Genomic DNA, 26,321 nt, shown 5'->3' on the forward strand with positions numbered 1-26,321 from the left:
AGGATTCAAAATCACTGCAGATGGTGACTGCAGCCATGAAATTAAAAGACACTTGCTTTGTGGCTCAGCTGGTAAAGAATCCGCCTGCAATGAGGAAGACCTGGGTTTGATCCCTGGGTTGGGAAGATCGCCTGGAGAAGGGAAAGGACACCAACTCCAGTATTCTGGCCTAGATTTCATGGACTGTATAGTCCATGGAGGTCACAAAAACTCAGACATGACTGAGCGACATTCACTTTCACTTTGCTCCTTGGAAGAAAAGTTATGACCAACCAGACAGCCTATTACAAAGCAGAGACATTACTTTGCCAACAAAGATACATCTAGTTAAAGCTATGGTTTTTCCAGTAGTTATGTACAGATGTGAGAGTTGGGACTATAAGGAAAGCTAAGCACCAAAGAATTGATGCTTTTGAACTGTGGTGTTGGAGAAGACTCTTGAGAGTCCCCTGGACTACAAGGAGATCCAACCAGTTCATCCTAAAGGAAATCAGGCCTGAGCATTCATTGGAAGGACTAATGCTGAAACTCCAATACTTTGGCCACCTGATGCGAAGAACTGACTCATCTGAAGAGACCCTGATGCTGGGAAAGATTGAAGGTGGGAGGAGAAAGGGACAACAGAGGATGAGATGGTTGGATGGCATCACCGACTCAATGGACATGAGTTTTAGTAAACTCCAGGAGTTGGTGATGGACAGGGAGGCCTGGCGTGCTGCAGTCCATGGGGTCACAAAGATTTGGACATGGCTGAGTGACTGAACTGAACTGAATATCCTACTGATTCTCTCATTAATTAATGAGTCAAAATAAAATATTTGACAAATTATCATTTTATACTTGTATGAGTCATTATTGTATCTTCTAAAAAACAATTCTTTGACAGTTTATATGCACATACACATAAATACATGCAAACATAAATACACAATGTATAATCTTGTAGATCAACTTTAATCACGTTTCCAGTAATTTTGCCAAGTTTTAACAAAATTATGCTCATGGCAACCCCAAGAGACATTCCCACAAAGCCCAAGAGTAGAACCAGGAGGATGGGCTTGGTCCTTGAATGGAAGTTTGCCAAGGGTCCATCCTGGGTCCAGAGCTGGTCTGAGTGGCTGAGCCATGGAAAGGGCTGGCTAAGGTACGGAAGAGTCAGAAGCACTATGAGAGGACTCTGGAAGGAGAGAACAAACTCCATTATGGGAACGAGGAACCAGGAAAAGGAGATCCTGGAAACTAGTCTTGCTGGGCTTCAACCAGCAGAGATGAGGCTGGAGAGGCCCCAGAGGCCAAAGAAAGCATGAGCAGTGGGCTGGCAGTGGAAACACACAGCGATGCTCAAGGGAGCAGCAGTTTGGCAGAACTGTAGGCAGGTGTTGCCTTGGACAAGACTGAGAAGGTAAGAGAGAGATGGAAACTTGCCATTTGGCAAAGTAGGCTTTTGACTAGGTCATTTTGGATACTGTGGACATGTGAAGGCCAATTTGACAGCTTATTCTCCTTTTCCGGATCTTTCAATTCAACTTGCCAACAGGGTGCAAATCACAAGCAGCTAAGCATGAACAGTTGAATACTAATCAAAGAGGAAAGAATGAGTTGATTGTGGCTGTGTTTGAACAGGAAATTCCTCTAGCCAGTTCTTGCGTCTCTTCCGCACGTGACCTGGGGCTCTGGGTTGCTATGTTGCTGGTGGCAGTAGATGCTCCACTGGCCACAGCTGAAAGGTTTATGGTTTGTTTTTCAGGGCAAGGAAGTAGGTGTGAAGTAGGTATGAAAACGTTTGAGATTTGCTGCCATTGCCAAAATGCTTCTATTATGTCCTCTGCACCCTGCAAGAATCTCCCTACCCAAAGGTTCTCCTCAAATGCCTCATTCCCAAATGCAAGTTGTCCTGAGAAAAACCCACTGGAACACACCAAAACCCCTCTATCACCTAAGCTCAGTATCTTCCCTAACTCGAAGGGATCACTGAAACCTAGAGTTAAAAATCCAAATGACAGCTAAAACTTAACTGACAAAATATTCATTATCATAAACTAGAAGTAGTGTAGTAGTGTGCATGCTCTGTCGTGTCCAACTCTTTGCCAACCCACGGACTGGAGTCTACTAGGCTCCTGTGTCCATGGGATTTTCCAGACAAGAATACTGGAGTGGGTTGCCAGTTCCTCCTCCAAGGGAACTATCCAACCCAGGGATCAAACCTGGGTCTCTTGTATCTCCTGCATTGGCAGGCAGATTCTTTACCACTGGTGCCACCTGAGAAGTAGTGTTCACTTCAGCTCAGTTCAGATGCTCAGTCATGTCTAACTCTTTGCGACCCCATGGACTGCAGCATGCCAGGCCTCTCTGTCCATCACCAACTCCCGGAGTTTACTCAAACTCATGTCCATTAAGTCGGTGATGCCATCCAACCATCTCATCCTGTCATCCCCTTCTCCTCCTGCCTTCAATCTTTCCCAGCATCAGGATCTTTTCCAATGAGTCAGTTCTTCGCATCAGGTGGCCGAAATATTGGAGTTACAGCTTCAGCATCAGCCCTTCCAATGAATATGCAGATGATACCACCCTTATGGTAGAAAGTGAAGAAGAACTAAAGAGCCTCTTGATGAAAGTGAAAGAGGAGAGTGAAAAAGCTGGCATCTGGTCCCATCACTTCATGGCAAATAGAAGGGGAAACAGTGGAAACAGTGACAGACTTTATTTTTTTGGGCTCCAAAATCACTGCAGATGGTGACTGTAGCCATGAAATTAAAAGACGCTTATTCCTTCGAAGAAAAGTTACGAACAACCTAGACAGCATATTAAAAAGCAGAGACATAACTTTGCCAACAAAGGTCTGTCTAGTCAAGGCTGTAGTCATGTATGGATGTCAGAATTAGACTATAAAGAAAGCTGAGCACCAAAGAATTGATGCTTTTGAACTGTGGTGTTAGAGAAGACTCTTGAGAGTCCCTTAGACTGCAAGGAGATCCAACTAGTCCATCCTAAAGGAAATCAGTCCTGAATATTCATTGGAGAAGTAGTGTAATGAAAGTTAAAATGATGGATTAAAAAGAGCAACATCAAAATGGTTACAACATACATCAAAAAGAATAAAATACCCAGGAATAAACACATCTAGGGAGGCAAAATACCTGTGGTCTGAAAACCGTAAGACACTGATTAAAGAAATTGAAGATAATATAAATAGATGGAAAGGTATACCATGTTCTTGGGTTGGAAGAATCAACACTGTTAAAATGACCATACTACCCAAGGAAATGTAAAGATTCAATGCAATATCTATCAAATTGTCAGTGGTATTTGTCACAGAATCAGAGCAAAATAACTTTTAATTTGTATGGAAGCAAAGAAGACCCTAAATAGGCAAAGACCAAAGCTGGAGGAATTATGCTCCCTGACTGTTGACTATACTACAAGGCTACAGTAATCAAAACAGTGTGGTACTGGCACAAAACAGACATATATATCAATGGAAAAGGATAGAAAGCCCAGAAATAAATCCACACACTTATGGTCAATTAATTAATCTACAACAAATGAGGCAAGACTACACAAAAGAGAAAAGACAGTCTCTTCAATAAGTGGTACTGGGAAAACTGGACAGCTAAATGTAAGAGAATGAAATTAGAACATTCTCTAACACCATATACAAAAATAAATTCAAAATGGATTAAAGACCTAAATGTAAGACCAGATACTATAAAACTCCTAGAGGAAAACATAGGCAGAACACACGTTGACATAAATCATAGCAATATATTTTTAGATACATCTCCTAGAGTAATGAAAACAAAAATAAACAAATGGGACTTAATTGAACGTGAAGCTTCTGCAGAGCACAGGAAACCATAAAAAAAAACAAAAAGACAACCTACGGACTCGGAGAAAATGTTTGCAAACAATGTGACCAAAAACGGATTAATTTCCAAAATACAAAACAGCTCATACAGCTTAATACCCAGAAAAAAAAAATGAACAACCCAATCAAAAAATGGACAGAAAACCTAAATAGACATTTCTCCAAAGAGGACATACCGATGGCCAAAAAGCACATGAAAAGATGCCCAACAGCACGAATTATTGGAGAAATGCAAACCAAACTTCAACACGACATCACCTCAAAACAGTCAGGATGGTCATCATTAAAAAGTCTACAAATAATGAATTAGTAGAGAAATAATAAATTTGCTGGAGAGGGTATGGCGAGAAGGGAACCCTCCTACACTGTTGGTGGAAATGTAAATCAGTACAGCCACTATGGAGAATGGTATAGGGACACTTCTTAAAAAAATAAAATTAGAGTTGTCATATGACCCATTAATCCCACTCCTGGGCATATACCCAGAAAAAATTTTAATTTGAAAAGAAACATGCACCCCCATGTTCACAGCAGCACTATCTACAATTGCCAAGACATGGAAGCAACCTAAGAATCCATCGACAGATAAATGGACAAAGAAGATGTGGTACATATGTACGATGGAGTACTACTCAGCTATAAAAAGAATGAAATAATGCCATTTGCAGCAACATGGATGAACCTAGAGATTATCACATTAAGTGAAGCAAGTCAGCCATATCATATGATATCTCTCATACCTGGAACCTAAAAAGTTTATACAAATGAATTTATTTCCAAAACAGAAAGAGACGCACAGACACAGAAAACAAATTCATGGTTACCAAAGGGGATAGAGGTGGTGGGCGGGGGGGCAAAGAAGAAGAAAAGAAGTCTCATGCAATTTCATGTTAACTTGTTCACTAATTATACAGTAAAATTGCTGGAATACTTTCTTAAGGGAAAAAAAAAACATGGTTACATCAGAGCATCCTGCTCTGGAGGAGTGGTGGGTAGAGACCACCCCCACCCAAAGGATCGGGAGGTTGCTAAAAACTGTCTTTAATCAGGCAAGTGAAAACACAAGAGCTGTGTCATAGGACGATCACCCCACGAATGAATGGCGTGAGAAAGACAGTGAGACCAGAAGCAAGGGAACCACTAAAAGATGATGATGTTATCAGGTTATAAATCAGAGGACCTGGCTTACAGGGATGGTGGTCTTTGCCAGTCCACTTGAGAACAGTCAAGAAAAGTTGAAAGTAATAATAATAAAAGCAGCAGCAGCTAATACTTATCTAGCCCTTACTATGTGCCCCGCAGAGTATGAAACATTTTTTTCACATATTTACTCATTTAACCCTCACCATAAGAGGCAGGTCCAAGGCTGGCTGAGCCTGGGAGTCTGATTCAAGAGTCTACACTCCTAACCTCCACAGGACACTACCCCTCATTTCTTGGTTATATTGGCTGAGAGCCAAGAGCTACCTACCTGAAGTACAGGCTAAGGTGACATTCTCTCATAGGGACTTTTTCTACCTGTGTTCCCTTGGGGCTCCCCAAGGCTGGCCAGAGACTTTCCCACGGGGAATACTTGCTGGCTCTCTGATTCCTGTGAGTAGCTGAGTGCCAGCCCGCCATAAGCTGGCATTAGATCTCTTGCCCCCTGACAGTTGGCAAGGTCTCCATACAGCAAGTTCTCTGCACTCTGCTCTGTGCTGACTCTGAAAGCATTCTCTATTTCTAGCACATGGTGACTTCCCATTCTTGGCTTCTGGCTCAGCATTGCTTCTTGGTTTATAATTTGGTTTATTTGTGTGTGTGTTTGCAGCACGTGATTGGGAGGGAGGAAAGGGCTTACGGCTCATCTGCCCAGTCTACCATATTGCCTCAAAGTCCAAATAGGTCCGCTCAGAAAGCCTGGAACTAACCAGCACTTTCTGGAATCAGACTTTGATTTCAGACACGCCAGGGGTGAGCTGTCAGAGAAACACGAGAGAAGAGGACTCGTGGAGCCGGCATGGGAACACGGGTGTAGGCAGGGCTGGAGAGAGGGGCTGGGATGAACGCGAGGAGGCAGCCTCCACAGGGGCATGGAGGAGAAGACAGATGGGGCTTTCCAAGCCAGGAAGACCCCACGGGACAGGACTCGGATCAGGAAAGGTGAGAGCTAGGCCAGAAACCCGCCAGACACTTACAGCCCACGGGCGAGAGGGACAAAAGTGGTCAGGGAGGTGCCAGCTGTCAGAACGCGGTGGCGGTGGGGGTGGGGAAGGGAATAAGCCGTGTGAAGAGAGATGTTTCAGGAAGGGGGTGACAGATGTTGTGGCAAAGTGAAGGCAGACGAGGGTGCAGACATCAGCAGAACTCCTGAGAACAGAGGGGAGGGGAGGAATGGGCGATGAGTCATCAGAGGATGTCCTCTCCACCCCACCTCGCCTCCCACCTGAGCCATGGCTCAGGAAAGCCTGAGACAGCCTTGCCCATTGATGTCCTCCACAGCATCCGAGGGGGCACTCCATCAGACACAGAGGGGAGAGGCACCTCCTGCATTAAAGATGAAAATCCGAAATACACAACCGCTGCCACCCATCCGCCTTCCTGGGATACCCACTCAATGACCCTGTGCCCCCAGATGCCTGAAGTGAGAGTCTGGCTCCCAGGCAGGTCCCCTCCAGGCCACTGCCCTGCAGACCAGGCCTCCTGACCCATCGGCTGTGACTTCCTCCTGGCCAAGTTTTTCAGTTTTCACTCTGCTGCTGCAGACAGGTCAGACTCTCTGGATCAATTCAGTAGGAAAGAGCAAATCACGATAGGAACGTGTACACAGCAAGCAGAGTGTGTGTGTGCGTGTATGTACACAGCAAGCAGAGTGTGTGTGTGCGCGCGCGCATGTGTGGCACATGACTGTAATTAAAGAGTGGCTCACCCATACTCTGTGCGTCTGTGTGTGTGCGCGCGCGCATGTGTGGCACATGACTGTAATTAAAGAGTGGCTCACCCATACTCTGTGCGTCTGTGTGTGTGTATGTGTGTGTGTATGTGTGTGTGTGCGTGCGCATGTGTGGCACATGACTGTAATTAAAGAGTGGCTCACCCATACTGTGTGTGTGTGTGAGTGTGTGTGCACGTGTGTGTGGCACATGACTAATTAAAGAGTGGCTCACCCATACTGTGTGTGCATGTGTGCACGTGTGTGTGGCACATGACTGTAATTAAAGAGTGGCTCACCCATACTCTGTGCGTCTGTGTGTGTGTATGTGTGTGTGTATGTGTGTGTGTGCGTGCGCATGTGTGGCACATGACTGTAATTAAAGAGTGGCTCACCCATACTGTGTGTGTGTGTGTGTGAGAATGTGTGTGTGTATACACAGCAAGCAGTGTGTGTGTGTGCGTGTGCGCGTGTGTGTGGCACATGACTAATTAAAGAGTGGCTCACCCATACTGTGTGTGTGTGTGAGAGTGTGTGTGTGTGCGTGCATGTGTGCACATGACTGTAATTAGAGTGGCTCACCCATATTGTGTGTGTGAGTGTGTGTGTGCGTGTGTGTGGCACATGACATAATTAGAGTGGCTCACCCATACTGTGTGTGTGAGTGTGTGTGTGTGTGCGCGCGTGTGTGGGGCACATGACTGTAATTAGAGTGGTTCATCCACACAGTGTGTGTGTGTGTGCGCACGCGCGTGTGGCACACAACTGTAATTAGAGTGGCTCACCCATACAGTGTGTGTGTGTGAGAGTGTGAGCGTGTGCACGCACGTGTGGCACACGACTGTAATTAGAGTGGCTCACCCACAGTGTGTGTGTGCGTGTGCACACGCGTGTGGCACACGACTGTAATTAGAGTGGCTCACCCACACTGTGTGTGTGCGTGTGTGCACGTGCGTGTGACACACGACTGTAATTAGAGTGGCTCACCCACACTGTGTGTGTGTGTGTGTGCACGTGCGTGTGGCACACAACTGTAATTAGAGTGGCTCACCCATACGGTGTGTGTGTGTGTGTGAGTGTGAGTGTGTGCATGCACGTGTGGCACACGACTGTAATTAGAGTGGCTCACCCACACTGTGTGTGTGCGCGTGTGCACGCGCGTGTGTGGCACACGACAGTAATTAGAGTGGCTCTCCCACGCTACGGGAATCCCACACCCCAGCTCTCTCCTGTGTAAGCCCAACTCCCCTTGGGACCACTCTGACCTGAGGAAAGGTCTCACCCTCATCCCAGCTGTTGTTGCTGTTTTCAGTCGCTCAGTCGTGTCCGACTCTTTGAGACCCCATGGATCGCAGCACGCCAGGCTTCCCTGTCCTCTAGACAGACCCCTGTCCTGTGGGGTCTCCCTGGCTTGGAGAGCTCCATCTGTCCTCTCCTCCATGCCCCAGTGGTGGCCGCCTCCTTGAGCTCGTCCCAGTCTCTCTCTAGCCCTAGACCCGAGCTCCCAGCTGCTCAGGCCTCAAACCTAGGAACCACCCTCCAGGCCCCTCCTTGCTTCCTCTCTGACATCCCATCCTTCACAGGTCCTGCCACCTCTGTGTTCAGAATGCCTCCCTGCTCAGTTCCCTTCTCTGCCGTGCACTGCCACTGCCCCAGTTTAGCCAGCACTGGCTCACTCCTGGATTCTGCCCTAATGCCCTAACCCAGCCTCATTTCCACTCTTGCCCCCCTGCACCTCCTCTGCAATTTGCTTTTCACAGAGTGTACACATGCTCAATCGCTTCAGTCATGTCCAACTCTTTGCAACCCTATGGACTGTAGCCCACCAGGGTCCTCTGTCCATGGGATTCTACAGGCAAGAACACTGAGGTGGGTTGCCATGCCTTCCTCCAGGGGATCTTCCCGACCCAGGGATAGAACCCGAGTCTCTTAACCATCTCCTGCATTGACAGGTGGGTTCTTTACCACTAGTGTCACATGGGAAGCCACAGAGTTGAAACATTAATTTATAAAAACAAAACACAGAAAGCAACTGTGAACCAGACCGTGTCTGTCTCCTGTCTGAACTTCTCTTCAGGCTGAGCCCCTCCCCAGCGGCCCCGCAGCCCACCCACAGTATCCTCACAGTGTCCCCCAGGCCCACTGTGCTCCCGCCACACTGGCTGTGGAGTTTCTTCCACTACGATCTCTGCATTGGCTGTGCCCACTTCTTGACGCGGCTGGCTCCCTCTTGTCACTCAGGTCTGAGAGAGGCATTCCCTGAACACTTAGCTGATTCCTATCAATCCTCCTCTTTGGGTCTTCAGCATCACTTTTACTCCCATCTGCCAGCTCTTGGTTCATTACTTCATGCATTCAACACACATTTATTGATCACTTCCCGCACCAGCTAGACTCGGCATGTGTTTAATCTCCCTCAAAAATGCAGGGTCTCCCTTGGATAACATAAAAGCCCATGAGACAGGGGCTCTGACCATAGCCTAAGGGCCTGGCATGGAGGGGGCAAGGGGGAGTTTGATAAATACTTGATTTGCAGAAATGAATAAGAGCCATATGGTACGTGTGCTCAGGAAATCAGAGCTGGCTGATAGGACTTCTTGCTTAGGTCTCGTGGCTTTGAGGTAGCTGATATTCCAAAGTGGGCCCGGCACTGGGATAAATCAGACCCTGTCTGCACTTTCCCAGGCCAGCAGAAGGTGACTCCCTCCCTGTTGGCACAAGCGACCAGCATTTATGAAGGGCCTACTATGTGTGGGCCTGCGTGCAAGGTCAGCCTCTGTCCTGTCACAGATCACCAAGCCACTGGTACTCAGCAGCCAGGCCAACAGGCTGCCCTGCCCATCCAGTAATGACCAGCTGGCCCTCGCTGAAGGCCGTCTGTGGGGAAATCAAGTGGCAGGTCTCTTCTCACACCTGTGACCCCCTTCCACCCAGGTTTCCCAGATAGCCAGGGTTTCAGGGCAACCCAGGGACAGCACTCAGGGAGCTGGGCACACCCTGTCCCCAGGGGCCAGTGTGCCAATCTCACATCTCCAGCCCTACTTCCCAGGCAGTGTGGGTGCCCGCTCTTCCTTGCCCTGTGCCCGGCCTAATTCCAACATCAAGTTCTATCACAGACAGGTCATCCAGCACACGGATAAGGATGTGGACGATGTGTCCAATGAGGCGGAGCTACGCTGTGTTGGCTCTGGCACTCACCAGCTCCGTGATCTTGGGCAGGTCACAGGAAGCCTCAGCTTCCGTCTCTGCACAATGAAGCCTATTAAAGCGCTGACCTTGGGGCTCCTACAGCTGGTGTGCTTGCTCCCTCTGCCCTGTGGGCCCATGAGTTCTCACCAGTCCCATATCAAGGGACAGGTGTGGGGAAGGGAAACAGCAGTTTCGGGGCAGCATTTCAATGGCTAATCTCATTACCAGGAAAAGAAGCAGCAAAAGAAGGATGCAATTGAACACAACAAATGCACAGAAGTCAAACGACTCACTGTAAACTCAGCTGGGCACTGGGGATACAGAGCAAATATCCAACTTCATCAAGAAGGAAGGCAGTTAAATAGGGAGGCCAGCCTGTGAGCAGCACTGCAGAACAGATGCCCCATGTTCTCCGTCCCGACAGATGGAGACAGCGTCAGGAATATTGTGGCATCGTCAACTACACTGGGCTGGGGGTGGATATGGATGAAGGAGAAAGATGGGCGTGTTTGGCTCATTTCCAAAATGCCCTGCACCAGCCACTGTCCTTGGACTAACAAGACAGGTGGGCGGAAAGGAAGAGAATGGGCTGAAGCAAAGGCTGAACAGCGGGTTTGCCCAGAGCAAACAGCTCCCCACACGTGGCCTTGGAGATGCTGTGCTGTGATCCACACCAAGTGTATCAGCGCCTCTCTCCCCAAAGCAACTGCTGGCGGCTGCTATATTTATCTCCTAGGAAGCTGCATCTCCCCCTCTTTTACCCCGGTAAGCAGACCTCCATAACCAAGAGAACATTTCTGGTCCTCAGTCCTTAGGAATCCATGGGGAGATTTCTCAGAAAAATAACAGCTATTGTTGCCCTGGGTCCCTGTCCTCTGGTGATACACAAACTCAGCTTCCTGGCCTGTCCCTAACTCCCACCAGCTAGATGTCCACTGAGAGGTCAAAGTCAGGGCCAATTCCAGGCAACTGCGGGGGGCGGGGGTGGGCAGCAGAAGCCATGGACTAACCAAGGAGTAACTGACCAAAAGGCGGCCTTCAAGGCCTGGTTGCAGCTCCCTGCCTCACTGGTGTGTGTCTCCTCCCTGGGGACCTCCGACTTCCCTTCCCCAGATCAAGGGACAAGCAGGGAAAAGGAAAACAGCTCTTTCCTGGCAACATTTCCTGAGCTAATCTCATTACCAGAAATGAATGGCAAAAGAAGGATGAACCCCAGAGGCCAGCGGGCCAGCCAGGAGCAGCCGCAGCCAGAACAGAGGCTCCACGGCCTGGGCAGCACCGAGAGTCTGCTTATCTCATCTTCCAGGTTCCTATCAGAGAACTGTGGATGAAGCGGACAAGAAAACAGGCCCCCTCTCTTGTTCTGAGTGCCAAGAGGCCGTGGGTGCTGTCTTTCTTGCTAAGCTCCGTGGGGTGAGGTGGTGAAGCACGGAGACTCTGGAACAGACTGCTGAGTTTGGTTCCTGCTCTGCCTCCGGGCCAGGGAACCCTGCATGTCCTCCCACCGCCCTGTGCCTCCGTCTCCTCAACTGTAATTGAGAACACTGACAACAGTGCCGGCCTCGACGGGGAGCTGTCAAGAGGAAATGAGTTAATACAGGGAAAGCTTTTAGGGCAGCACTTGGCAGATCTGTAAGGAAGAGAAGCTGACCCCTGTGGCCTGGAAGGGAGTTAGGTGAGGAAGCTCAGGTTTTCAAATGGGTCCTGGGTGGATATTCCATTCCCAGCTCCCTGGGGAGTGGTGGAAGATTTGTTTTCATACACAGCCGTGCCGACTGGCCACCGTGGCGCAGGGCTCTGTTGAGCCACAGGGAGCAGTCCTGGGTGCTGCTCCGGCCTGACGCTGCCCCACCGTCCAGGGCAGGGCACGGTACCCTGGGGAGAACACTGGCCAAAGCTCCATGGACGGGCCCTGCCCATTCATGACTAGGTGGCATCTCTGTGCCAGACCCTGACTGGTCCCTCGTGCGCTGACCCCCTGCTGCCCTCACTGACTGTGCCACTTACAGGGGTCACCGAGAGTCCCTGTGTTACTGACAGTAAGCTCTGTGCACCGTGAGAATCATCATTCCTTCTTCCGGGCCCACACATAGCTCCCAGCAGTCCAAGAAACAATAGCAGCATCTAAATGATGGAATTCATTTGAGAAAGAATCTCCAAGCAACTTTTGAAAAAGTCTCAGGGCTCAGATGCACTTGGGGAAACCACAGGGCTGGCAGCAACCACAGAGACCAGTGGCTTCCAAACTTGCTTCTGACCTCCAAAGTCATCGCTCAACTCAAGTTGACCCAGAAGCCCAGGACGTAAAACTGATAGTGCCGAGCCACTCTGGCAGGAATCGTGCCCAGGCAGCCTGCTGGACGCCTTCCCGCCTCTGCCCCAGGCCCTGCTGATCCCGAGGCAGCTCTAAGGAGCCCCTGGGCTCCCCAAAGCACTGATGGAACACCACAGATTCAGGCCAAGCTCTCCGAGCAGACAGGAGGAGACAAGTCCCACAGAGTCACTCTGCACAGATGGTGCCTGAACACAGACCTGGTTTTCTGATTCCGGGCTAACACCTCTCGCTCCACTTTGCTGTGGCTTCATCCATGGAAAATTGCAATTTAAAGAAACAAGGCTCGCTTCTGATCACCTACAACATAATCCCTAAGTATTTTACAGGCCCCTGAACCAGCCAAGTCTGAAACAGAGCCCAGCCCCGCAGGCTGGCAGAGAGAAGTTCGGAAATGAGCTACAGAGGCACAGCTGATGGTTCCACACACTTTCCTTCAGTTCTGTGGGACATAAATAGGTCTTGAAAGGCTGGGGCTGTGTGGCCGTGAGAGACCCCGGACCAGGAGGTGAGACCCCGGACTAGGAGGTGAGACCCCGGACTAGGAGGTGAGACCCCGGACCAGGTGGGCAGGAGGTGAATGCTAATGAGAGGTGGAGAGCCATGACTTCCCCCCGTCAGGCGCGGTGCCAAGCTCGGGAGGATAAAGAGGCCTGAGATATTTTTAAAGTATTTTTACAGCAGAAAAACTTTCCTACAGACTCAATTATATAACGATCAGACTCCACCTCTGAGCTGAAATTATCCATGGCCTTCAGGAAAAAAAAAATCATTTTTCCCTACATGAGGGTCACAGGTTTCTCCAGAGAAACTCTTGAGATGTACGGTCAGCAGCCCCAAGCAACTGCAAACCATCAGCCCGGAGGACTTCCCCAGGGCAGTTTGGGGCCAGGGGAGCAAACATCACGCCACTGACCCCACCATCATACGTGATGCTGTCAGGTGCAGGAGGGGCCACTCTAGGGGCTCTTCTGACCCCAGCCACAGCAGCATCCTCTCAGCTTCCCTGTCCCAGAAAGGGGTCGAGGTCACTGAAGGGGAGAGTGTGTCCAGGGGACACAATTAACCCACAGTCATCCTGTGTTGGTGGCAAACGGCAGACCGAGAAAGGCTTCTGGGCCTCAGGAATGGAGACTCTCACCCAAGAAACGACAGCCCAGATGGAAGGAACAGTCTTAGGGAGATTAACTTACAGCCCAGGTTTTCGTCAGCCTGAAGATGGGCGCGCTCTGCAATGCTGACACCACAGACATGAGAGAATGAAGGTTGTTGAGTTCTAGAAGTTTCTGGGGGGAGAAAAAAAAGATATGGAACTGATTATTTTGCTGCTATAAACAACAGAACAAAAACATGCTGAAGTGTTACCAAATGCTGTCATATTTATGAAATTCAATTACACTTAAAAATATCTCATGTAGAAAATATAGTTCTAGGAAGTTCATAGAAACCATATGCTCTTTTTCTTTCAAACTGTCAAAAGGTGAGTGTGCATCTGAAACGTGCCAAATTGCATAAGCTGACTAGTCTGGCTGCTGGACAGAAACGTGGCCTGGGATGAGGTTTGATAGTGTCCTTTCTGTTCCTTTTTTAGATGAATCTCAACTGTCCCAGCAGGCTTCTGTAAACTGAAACCCCCGCTGTGCCAACAATATCAACATGGGTCGTCTGTGATCACCTTCATACCCGGCACGAAGGAGGCTGAGGAAAGATGTTATCAATCTGCTGGGAACACGGCGCTCCATCTTCCCAGACACTGGACCATGCTTCCCTGAATCAGACCCCGAATGAATGAGAACATTTGGATTTAATTCCATCTCAGACAAGTTCCTCACCATGAGAGTGAGGGTAAGCAGAGAAAAATGCAATTGCTCTGCTCTCGGTTTTACGCTGGGGAAAAACCTGCTATCAGGACCCGGGTTCCCCTTCTCACTCTTGGGAGTCACTGAAGGCTGTGTAGCTGGCTGGCTCCATGGGACCGAGAGGTCTGGTGCCAATTCCAGTTCCCACTATAGGTGTGTCCTTTGGCAAGTCACCTAAGCCTCTGAGCCTCTACGTCTTCAGACTTAAAACAAGGAAGGTAATCATTGAGCCTCCGCTGCATGGGCCATGCATGTAACCTGCTCAACCATGGCCTGCCATCGGGAACAGCACGCAGTGCAGTGTGGGCTGCCCATTCTCCGTCAGGAAGACTTGGCCCCAACCCTACCCCTTCCTCATCACTTGCTGTGGGTACTTCCAAGCTCCGGTGCCGCTCCCTCTAGTACGTCTTTCCTGACCATGTTCCCAAGTTTAGGAGGTAGAAACCCCCCACCTGTGTGTTCCCACATAAGCCTGTGCATCTCCTCAGTGCCCTGGACTAGATTCCGCTCTCATCTGCCCCTCTCTCACCTGGGACCGTGTGCTCCCTGAGAGCAGGGGTGAAGTGGGATCTACCATCACAGCCCTCGGGGACCTAGTACAGCACAGAGCTGCTGCTGCTAAGTCGCTTCAGTCGTGTCCGACTCCGTGCGACCCCACAGACGGAAGCCCACCAGGCTCCCCCGTCTCTGGGATTCTCCAGGCAAGAACACTGGAGTGGCTTGCCATTTCCTTCTCCAATGCATGAAAGTGAAAAGTGAAAGTGAAGTTGCTCAGTCGTGTCCGACTCTTAGCAACCCCATGGATTGCAGCCTACCAGGCTTCTCCATCCACGGGATTTTCCAGGCAAGAGTACTGGAGTGGGGTGCCATTGCCTTCTCCAACAGCACAGAGCAGGGCCTAGCAAATGAGCAAATACGTGACAAGGACTATGCCTAGTCCTCACAGCTGTTCCTACCCGGGGATTTCTCCCTGACCACACTAGAGACTGCTGCATTTCACACATCTGTAACACTCCCTAACTGCTTCCTGTGGGCAATAACAGATCCTCTGAGGGAGCCAAATTTCATCCTTTGTATCTGAATTGCTGTGCTTGTCACAGGATTCCTTTTATAGCTGAAGGTCCTCTGGGAGATTATCTAGTCCACTCCTTTCATTTTATAGATGGAAAACTAAGGCCCAGAGAAAGGAGGGGATCCCATAAGACACACCCGTGGCACACAGCGTCAGCATGATGGTCCACCATCGGGAAATGGCAGAGCTTAAGGAGGAATCGTTGCAGGCCCCTCAGGTGGGGACTGTAAACTTCCAAACTGAAAGCACCAGGTGGGCTGGAACTCCATCCCACTTTCTCTCGTGGCCCAGCAAGAACTCATCGACAGCAACAAGTACCACTCAGCCCAGCACAGTTCCAGGTACTTCAGGACGTAAAAGTGTCCATGCCCCTGCATACTGACAGCCGGATGCACTTAACCTTGCTGTGAGGGACAGAGACATGCTCCGACTGACTCACTGTGAGGCCTGGGCATGGACACCCACCTCTCTAAGCCTCCCCATCCTCCTCTGAAAATGGGATGATAATAATATGAGTGTCAAATGCAATTATTTCTGTACAGCAGCCGCTATGGGGCCTGGCCAGAGAGGGGCTGCACTATAGGTGAGCTGGCCTAGGACCAGCCTGGGAAGACAACAGGTACACACAGGAGGCAGGCAGTAAGCCACACAGAAAGATGCTCTGCTGAGGCAGGTGAACCCTGTGGTCAGGGATGGTGGACTGGGAGGAGCTGGCAGGACCGTGATAAGCAAAGAGAGTGGTCCAGGAAGGCCCATGGGATTGCAGCCTGGGTTGGCAGAGAAGAAGGAAGAGGAGGGGAAAGGTGGGGTGGAGAAATGCGCCTGATGCCCAGACACTGGCCAGGACTGATCCCATCCGAGCAGGGTCGGGAGGTGGGAGAGGGGCAGAGGGGTCATCAGGCCAGGCCTCGAGCGCAGGAAGGGGTGCGGTGAGTCCTGCTGACTGGGGACAGATTGTGCAGGATGTGATGGGATCACAACCACAGATCCTGAGAGCCACCGGCACTGCCTGGATCTGAATAGGAAGGGGAACAGATCCCAGGGGTAGCCCTTGGGGTCCCGGGGAGAGTCTGTGAAAGGCCAGCTTATAAAGGATGGTTGGCTGCCAAAATCACAGGGCAGAGGGCACCTGCCTATGCGCAAACAGGGGCTGGGAGGCCACACAGGCGGTCAGGCTGGTCCCACAGATGTCTCTGCCTGGGGAAGTCAGGTCACTGCCGCTGGTCTGAACCCTGCCCCGCAGGTCCAGAGCAAACTAGCTCCCAAAGTTCCAAGGAAACACATTTCTGAGACACAAAAAGACAGGACAGGAAGGAAAGAAGTAATAATATAACAGCTTACCTTGGCTATTTTCACAAAATGGCTCAGGATTTCTGCCCTTATTTTTAAAGTCTGTGCTGTTAGAATTTCTCGTACAACCCAAAAACTGACCTGCAGAGTCAAACACAGACACACACACACCAAAAACGTTAAATGCCAGACCACCCAAGTTGCCCTGCCTACCACCTCCGTGGGACTTCCAGGAGGTGGGGAGAACACACCCTAGGGCTGAGGAGGTTTGGGGTTTCTTTATAACACCCAACCCTGCAGTGGGAGGGTCCCTGTTGTCAGCACCAGCTCTCCAACACACACAGCAATGCTGAGAGCAGAAAGTATGTCCATCCTTGTCCAGGGGACCTCCTGGGCCTCCATGACACATGGGTCTCCCTGAAGCAGGTGCAGGGAATTTTGAGATGAAACAGACAGGATTCCTGCTCAGGAGGAGACAACGGATGGATGGATGGATGGATGGATGGATGGTTGGATGGACGAATGGACAAATGGCAGACAAAGGGATATGCATGCTGGCAGTACCATCCATGATATCCACATCCCCAGCCAGACCCAAGGCAAGAAGGACTCAGCTGTATACGACCAATCGTAACCAATTTAATTTTCCAGGAGAGGTTTGCCCAATTGTTTATGTGATACAAAAGCATCTCTCAAAGTTCCGTAAAGCAATGTAGTTTAAAGGACACATTTTTCTGCAGCCAGCATATGCCAAAAGGATATAGTGGTACTTTTGGTTCAGAATATCATTCACACTTGACCATCCCCGAGTCCCTGAATCCTCTGGTGGGAACAAGAAAGTCATCCACCAGTGTCTGGTTGACTCAATGAAACAGGAGGGGCTTTCATGCCAAGAAACACTGGGCAGTGGTTTGTTTTTCTGTTTACGTTTCACGATTATAAGGACAGTTTTTTTGTGAAACCCGGATGCCCAAGAGAGCAATGACAGCACCGCAAAGAAAGGAGAGATGGACAGACTGTGGGGGATGTGTGGAATGAAAAGGAACGCTAGGCTTCTAAAACCTCTATACTGTACAAAGAATCACATAGTTAGGAATACTCCAGAGTTAACAAAGCATGTTTACTGCTGCAACTACATGCCTTCTCTTTAGTGAAATACTGTTAACCTTTCAGTAAGAAAACAAGAAAGGATGAACCAAGAATTAAAATTTGGTTTCTTACATTAAGCAGGAATATTATAGAAAAGTTTTCTCTGCGTAATTATCTGTGGTTGCCTCCAGGACATGCCTGGGTTTCCATAGAATCATTTTTTCCAAGGAACTGCCTAAAATTAAGTTCAGACTCAAATGTTTACTAGCCAGTTATGGAAGAAAGATTTTCTTGATATTAAATGATATGCCCATAAACCTTATATTTTAATACATGCATACTTTTATGCCACATAAATCTCAAGTGTGATAGTTTATATGTACAATTTAATAGATGCTTATGTGCCAAAAACTCACACATATTTAATTGCAGAGTATGGCAGAGCTGGCTATGATCTGCAGCACATGGTGTGCAGGGGCAGCTCTGGATCAGTTCAGTTCAGCAGACTTTCACAAAGCCCTCACTGTGTGCTCCAGGCACTGTGAGTCCCAGACCTGTCTGCCCTCGCCTGACACAGAGGAGACTGGAGGACGCAGGATCCTCCAGAAGTCACTGTGTTAAAAGGCAGCTGGGGACTGTGGCCACCAAGAAGTTCAGACCAAGCGAACTGGAGTGTGGGGAAGGCAATGACAGAAGAAGGCTTCCTAGAGGAGGTCAACCTTGACAGATGGGTAGACCTTCAGCAGGTACGGAGACCAGGGAGAGCTGAGTGGGCCAACAGGACTGGTATTGCAGGTGCCCCATGGGGCGGGGATAGGAGGGAAGCTGAAGCTAGAAGGGAAGCGAGGGCCAGACTGCCAGCGTCAGGAGCAACAAGGGGACACTGTGCTGCATGGGGAGAGTTCCAGAGGCTTCTGAGCACAGGGATGACAGCCTAGACCCTTTTGTGGGGGCAGGGACACCCATCAGGAAACTGATACGAGGGTCTCAGTGAGGATCTAAGCAGGTTCGAGCTAGGGCCATGCTGCAGGAGATGGAGGGAAGAGGCGAAAGAGAAGGGCATTTCAAAGGGAGAATCAGCATAGTCTTAAATTGTTATAATTCTGTTTTTTCACTACATAATTTAAGAGAAGTTTAATGCAGAAAACAAAGGGACAGAGATAAGCACAAAAGACAGAAGTCATTTGCAAAATCGTTTTCACATACAGATCCCGTTAGAAACACTGTGATATGTGTCCTTCTTGGAACATATGTTTGTCTAGTCTTAGAACATATGTCCTTCTAGTCATAGAACCGGTTTCTTTTTTTCAATTAAACTGGTATATATTAATCATACTATCACAAGGATTTTTATAAGCAAGTAAGAATATCAAGGACTTCCCTCATGGTCCAGCGGTTAAGAATTCGCCTGCCAATGCAGAGGACACAGGTTCGATCCCTGGTCTGGGAGGACACCACATGCCACGGGCAACTAAACCCAGGCACCACAACTGCCAAGACAGCGTGCCCTATGGCCTCTGCTCCACAACAAGAGAAGCCACCACAACAAGAAGCCTGCTCACTGCAACCTGAGATAGCCTGGGCGCAGCAACAGCACAGCCAAAAATAAACAAATATATGAAATTTTTAAAAAGGCAAAATAAATGAAGAGAAAGAATATTGACTTTTTTTTTAGTAGTTGCCAAGTGATTCATCTCAGGGATGTCTCATCACTAAGGAACCTCGTACTGCTGGGTAGCTTATTTCCAATTCTTTTGCTGTGATAGACACACACACACATAATTATACATATATTTTTATACATTTTTAATGAAGATCTGAGGATAAACTCTTTCAAGGTGGGGTGAATTAAAACATGTGTACCTTTTTCCAGAAGTATGTACTAAAAAACTTGGTCTCCACAAAGTTTATTTCGTTGATCCATCAAAGTTGGAGCGGAGTTGTGTTCCCTTACACAAGCCAATACCAGTTATTACGGTTCTTTTTTTTCTTTACTAACATGGTGGACAAACTAACATCTTACTGCCCTATTCTGCATTTCTTTCATGACTCCTCAGCTAACAATTTTATTTTTTTCCACTTTTTTCCTCAGCTTTTTGTTGCAAACATTTATCAGCCATTTGTACTATCTGCCTGTGAACTAAGTGCTCTGGTGCTTCAGCCACCTTTCTGTCAGGACACCTGTCCTCTAACTCTTGGTGGGTAAAAGGTCTCTTATATCACAGTGAACACGTTGCCCCTTTGTGAGTCACACGGTGCACTGGGAGCATGGAGAGACTGGTGCATACACTGTTTGGGAGGGAGGCTATAAAACTGAAAGGGCCATTTCGAAGAGCAACGTGAATGTGTCTCTCAAAGACACATTAAAGTTATATTCTCCCTAGAATATTTATCTTACAAAAATGTAGAAATGTAAAGGGATATGTGCATGCCGGTACGCCAAAGCACTGTTTATAAAGCAGAGGAACAGGCCCATCAATAGCGGGTAGGCGGCATAAATAACACCATCGCCTCACACTTTGGAAGGAAGTCATTATGGAATGAAGGGGACAGTTTATCTACAAGGATTATTTGAAATTCTTCTGCATAGGAGGTTTGTCTAGTCTCCCCCATTTGTTTAAAGGGACTTAATGAATATTTATTTTACACTTTTGGGTTATGATACTATGTTATTTACTTCATAACTATGTTATTTATTTCATACACAAAGCCATTTCAGCTTCAGCTACTGAGAGCTGGCTTTGACACGCCCTCAGCACTGCTTGGTAGGTTTGTTTGAGCACTTTTTTACTCTCTGCAACTACAAGATGTTACGGGACTTCCCTGGTGGTCCAGTGGTGAGGAATCCGGCTGCCGATGCAGGGGACATGGGTTTGATCCCTGGTCCAGGAAGAGCCCACGTGCTGCGGGGCAACAAAGCCTGTGCACCACAACTAGAAAACAGTCCCCACTCACGGCAACTAAAGAGAGCCAGAGTGCAGCAACAAAGACCCAGCAGAGCCAATAATTAATTTTTATTAATTGTATTAATAAATTTTTATAAATTTTAATTAATAATTAATTAATGAGCTACAGGCTCATCCTGTACATTTCTTGCCCCAGTCTGAAACCAGCCATTTCTCCAAGGAGCCTTAGCTCTTTTTATTAGATAATGGAATTAGAAAACAAGATCTGGGGGCATATATGCTTGAGCTACTGAGATATCACTGTTTCTAGGTCCTCTCAGATGGCAGAGCAAGGAAATGTGTGTGTGTGTGTGCGCACGCGCGCCTGTAAACGCACTATCTCTTGTATATACACATACCTATAAACATTTCTATATCTAACCATCTGTATCTATACTAAACTAAATGAGTTCACACTAATGTCTCCAACTCTAATCCATCACCATATGGATCATTCTAGCCTTCTCCTCCTGTTTGCCTGTAACTTCCCACTCCAGCAGGTGGCAGAAACCTGGTTCCCGCCATCTGCCACCCAATTCCTTAACTGTTCAGTTCCAGTGTTCACGCATAATGGCTTCAGAACTGTTGCCCACCCCTACTTGGGAAACGCCTTTACTAGAGGCTAAGACTCACAAACAGGTCCTTTCGTCTTTAGTCTCTCAGGCGCCCTTCATTTCCAGCTTCTTAGGCATGCACCTTTTCCCCTCGCCCTTCTCAGGTTCATTTCATACATTTATAATCCAGTTCGGCTCATGTGCTATGTTCCACATTCCATCCTAGGACCCCTCGATCTCCAGAATGCATTTTCTAAAATCTGCGTACGCTAAGGTTTACTCTTAGTGCTATCAAGTTCTATGGGTCTCCACAAAAGCACAGTGGCGTGTATCCACCATACAGAATCAAACAGAATAGGGTCGCCATCCTAAAAATTGCCCTGTTCTTCACTTACTCAACGTCTCTCCTGCTCACGCCTCTGGCAAACACGGATCTGCTCACCATCGCTACAGTTTTACCTTTTGCAGAATTTTTTTCAGCATTTCCCCAAACTTTTTTTTTTTAAATGGGGTAGGTAATCACATTTATGTTGCCTTCTCAGACTATTTTTCTTTCTTTTTTTGGCCACATTGGGCTACTTGCAAGATGTTAGTTCCTGTGCCCTTGGCAATGAAAGTCCTAAACACGGGACCTCCAGGGAATTCCCCAGACTGACTTCTTTCACCTTGTTATATGTATTTAAGATTCTTCCATGTCTTTCTATGGCTTGAGAGTGTATTCTTTCCTTTTTTTTGGGAATGAATACTATTTATTCCATTGTATGAATTTACCAATCTGTCTATCCTTTTACCTATTGAGGGACATCTTAGTTACTTTCAGTATTTGACCATTACAAATAAAGCTGCTATAAACAACTGTGTGTATCTGCGTGTATGTGTACAGGTAGACTTAAGATTCCAAATAAACTGGATAAATATCGAAGAATGCAATTGCTGGACTGTACCATTTTTTCATTCCCACCAGCAGCAAATGCGAGTTTATATTGCTCCAAATACTTGCCAAGAATTGGTGTTGTCAGGTTTGGTGTAGTTGGGTTTTTCTGCTTTTTTTTTTTTTGGTTTGGAGGACTTTTTTCTTTTTGTATTTTAGGCATTCTAAAAGGTTGTAGTGTTTTGCATTTTCCCAACGGCAAATAATGTTGAGCATCTTTTCATATGTTTATTTGCCTTTGGTACATCTTCTTTGGTGAAGTATTTATTCAGATCTTTGACCCATTTTTTAATTGGGTTGCTTTCTTATTGTTGAGTTTTAAGAATATATACTGGATTCAAGTCTTATCAGATATGTGTTTCACGAATATTTTCCCCAGGCTGTGCTTTGTCTTTTAAATCTCCTGTGTCTTTTGCAAAATATAAGATTTTAATTTTAATAAAGCCCAGCTTACCAATTCTTTTCTTTCATGTACTGTGCTTTGATATTATATCTAATAATTCATCACCAACAGTCATGTAGATTTTCTTCTATGTTTTCTCCTAAAAGTTTTATAGTTCTGTGTTTTACCTTTAGGTCTATGGTCAATTTTGAGTTAATTTTTATGGAAGGCCTAAAGTCTTGCAGGTTCATTTTTTCAAACACACAAAAATACTTCCAACTGTTTCAGTACTGTTTGTTCAAGAAACTACCCTTTCTCCACTAACTGCCCTCAAGCATTTGTCAAAGGTCAGTTGCCTATATTTGTCTGGGTCTAGTTCTGGGCTCTCTATTCTATCAACCTAGGTATCTATTCTTTTGCCAGTATCATACTGTCTCAATTACAATAGCTTCACAATCAGTCCTGAACTCAAGCAGTGTGAGTCCTCCAACTTTGTTCTTTTTCTGGTTATTCTAAGACTTTAGCCTTTCCATGTAAACTTTAGAATCAGCTTGTTGATATTTATGAAATAGTCTCAAGACACATGGGTTCAATCCCTGGGTCGGAAAGATCCCCTGGAGGAGGGCATGACAACCCACTCCAGGATTCTTGCCTGGAGAATACTGTGGACAGAGAAGCCTGGCGGGCTACAGTCCATGGGGTCACAAAGAGTCGGACACGACTGAAGCAACTGAGCACGTTGCTTCAGCACATGAAATAGCTTGCTGGGATTTTTTTAAAATAAGTTTATTTATTTATTTACTGCTGGCTGTGCTGGGTCTTCGAAGAAGGCAATGGCAAGCCACTCCAGTACTCTTGCCTGGAAAATCCCTTGGACGGAGGAGCCTGGTAGGCTGCAGTCCATGGGGTCGCTACGAGTCAGACATGACTGAGCGACTTCACTTTCACTTTCATTCACTGGAGAAGGAAATGGCAACCCACTCCAGTGTTCTTGCCTGGAGAATCCCAGGGACGGGGGAGCCTGCTGGGCTGCCGTCTATGGGGTCACACAGAGTCAGACACGACTGAAGTGACTTAGCAGCAGCAGCAGCAGCAGTGCTGGGTCTTTGGTGCTGCTTGGGCTTTTCTCTAGTGGTGGAGAGCAGGGGCTACTCTCTAGTTGCAGTGCGTGGGCTTCTTCTTGTGGGGGCCTCTCTCAGTGCAGAGCACCATCTCTAAGGCATGCAGGCTCAGTAGTTGTGGCTCCCGGGCTTCAGAGCACAGGCTCAATAGTTGTAGCGCATGGGCTTAGTTGCTCCGTGGCTTGTGGGATCTTACCAGATCAGGGATCAAACCTGTGTCTCCTGTGCTGGCCCGCGGATTCTTAAGCACTGAGCCACCAGGGAAGCCCAGCTTGCTGGGATTTTGACTGAGTTGAATTGAGTCTACAGATCAAGCCGGAACAAACTGACATCTTAATAATGCGTATTCTAATATCTGAAGACAGAATATCTATTTCAATCTACTTTGACTTCTTTCATTAGGGTTTTACAGTTTTTCACATATAGAACCTGTACACACTTTGTTAGAGTTACACCTAAGTATTCCTTGTGTGTGTGTGTGTGCATGCACTGCTGTAAACGGTGGTGTTGTTTTTTAATTTCAAATTCCAATTCCTCATTGCTGGTCTACAGAAAAGCTTTTATATTGATCTTGTGCCCTGAATCCTTGGTATACTCACTTATTAGTTCCAGAAGTTTTTAAAATAGATGTCTTTAAGATTTTCTGCACAGATAATCACCCTTTTAAAAATATATTTACTTATCTTGGTTGAGTGGGGTTGCAGCACAGATCGTCCACTGCGGTGCAATGGCTCAGCAGTTGCAGCATGCGGGCTTTTCCAAGGCATGTGGGATTTTAGTTCCCTGATCAGGGTACCCTGCATTGTGAGGTGGGTTCTTTACCACTGGACCTCCAGGGAAGTCCTAATCATGTCATCTTCGAATAAAGACAGTTTTAGTTCTTCCTTTTCAATCTCAGTATCTTTTATTCCCTTGTCTTACTGCACTAGCAAGGACTTCCAGTTTGATGTTAAATGGAAGTGGTGAGAGAGCACGTCCAATCTTAAAGGGAAAGCATTGAGTGTCTTAATGTTAAGTATGATGTCAGCTGTAGGATTTTCCGTAAATGTCTTTTATCAAGTTGAGGAAGTTGCCCCTCTATTCCTAATTTGCTGAGAGTTTCTTTCTATTATGAATGCATGCTGAATTTTGTCAAATGCTATTTTTGAGTCGACTGATAAGATGTTACGCTTTTTCTTCTTTAGCCGGTTAATGCAGTGGATTACACTAATTCGTTTTCAACTGCTGAATCAGTCCAGGCACACACAGAATACACACCTCTTGGTCATGGTGCTAGCAGGCTTGTAAAACGCATAAGCTATTACCATCACGATCACTGTTTTGGTGGGAGAGCTAGCACTGGAGTTAAGGTACTGGGGCCTAAGATATCCCCGGGGAATTTTCACAACAGTATTAGAAGTGAATAAAGCAGAACAGTTATGAACACAAAGAGCTTTAGCTAATCAACCACAAATGAAAACAATCAAAGCATAAAGTAAAGAAAAATCCCAGGTTTTAGAATGCTATCTTTTCTTATGAGAAAGTGACTTTTGCTACAAATTTCTCAATAAGCCCGCTCATGGTTTCCTTAGAAACCTGGAGTAAGATGGGAAAGCAGAGGTCCCAGCCTCTCCCTGCCCCTACCACTGGATTCCTGGCACTGCAATGAAACACTGTCTGGTCTCTGCCTGAGCCTCCATGGGCAGGGAACCACCCTGTATCAGGAGAAACCAACCGCCTACCCACTTCTATCCCCTGTTCCCTGCACTTACTGATTAGGCCCCACAGGTTCTATTCAGTCCGTTTCCCCATAAGGACCCCTCAATTACTTTAAAACCTTAATTACCTCCTCCCCAAGTCTTCACATTCCTAGATCCTTCCTCTGATCCTTGTATAACATGCTTTCTTTCCCTTCAGCCTCCAACCCTCTGATCGCTGTGCACCCCTGTGTGACAGACACTCTACACCCCAGTCTTCACGTGGGGTGCCGAGGGCCAGACATACCTAACTGTCTAGGAGTGGTTGGATAAAGCATAGGAAAGTGGGATTATCACACACCTATTAGAACTGAGCCATTCCAGTTTAAACTTTTAATTTAAATTTTAAAAGAACGACAATACCAATTATCGGCAAGAATATGACGCAACACAAGCTTTCCTTCATTGCTGGTGGGAATGCAAAATGGTACAGACACCATCCAGTACTGTACTCCTAGGTATTTACCCAGTTTATTTGAAGTCTTATGTCCACACACCAAAAAAAACAACATGCAAATGTTTACAGCAGTTTTATTCATAATTATCAAAAACTGGAAGTCCTTTGATAGATGAATGGATAGACAAACTGGTAAATCCAAACACCGAATAGTACTCACTTAAAAAAAAAGCCATCAAGCCATAAAAATACATGGATGAATCTGAAATGCATGTGGCTAACTGAAAAGACAGTCTGAAAAGGCTACATACATATGCGTCCCCTCTTTCTCAGAGTCTGGAAAAGTAAAGCTTTAGAGATACCAGGTAGACCAGCATCTGGACCACCGCCTTCCTCTCCACAGCAAATTCTGCCTTATTCTTTGGGCAACTTCAACATCCCCTGAGACCGTGACCTTGAGGCCTTGGTCTCAAGGTGATGGTCCATGGCCTCAAGGTCACGGTCATTTCAGCAGCTATTACCACCCACCACTCCAGTCACCTGCTTCTCCTAACTACCAAGGGCTGCCCTGCATCAGAGACCTGAAGTTCCAGTCTCGGGCCATAACCTTTAAACCTTCTAGCCCTCACTTTCTCCTTGAGTTCACCC

At 47.3% G+C, this 26,321-nt stretch overlaps 1 protein-coding gene across 14 annotated transcripts in view; it reads right to left on the reverse strand.

Annotated features, from left to right (window-relative positions):
- Window positions 1–26,321, reverse strand: part of RALGPS1 (Ral GEF with PH domain and SH3 binding motif 1) — a 295,201-nt gene that overhangs the window by 166,157 nt on the left and 102,723 nt on the right. For all 14 annotated transcript variants that reach the window (XM_055400228.2, XM_055400227.2, XM_055400222.2 and 11 more), the window contains 2 exons: window positions 16,570–16,659; window positions 13,491–13,583 (listed from right to left, as the gene is read on the reverse strand). In XM_055400228.2, coding sequence (XP_055256203.1) covers window positions 13,491–13,583; window positions 16,570–16,659 — 183 coding nt within the window. The remainder of the gene's footprint in view (window positions 1–13,490; window positions 13,584–16,569; window positions 16,660–26,321) is intronic.

Source organism: Moschus berezovskii, chromosome 11 (assembly GCF_049115385.1).
Source record: "Moschus berezovskii isolate FMDL1 chromosome 11, NW_MosBer_1.0, whole genome shotgun sequence".
In the NCBI taxonomy this organism is placed as follows: Eukaryota; Metazoa; Chordata; class Mammalia; order Artiodactyla; family Moschidae; genus Moschus; species Moschus berezovskii.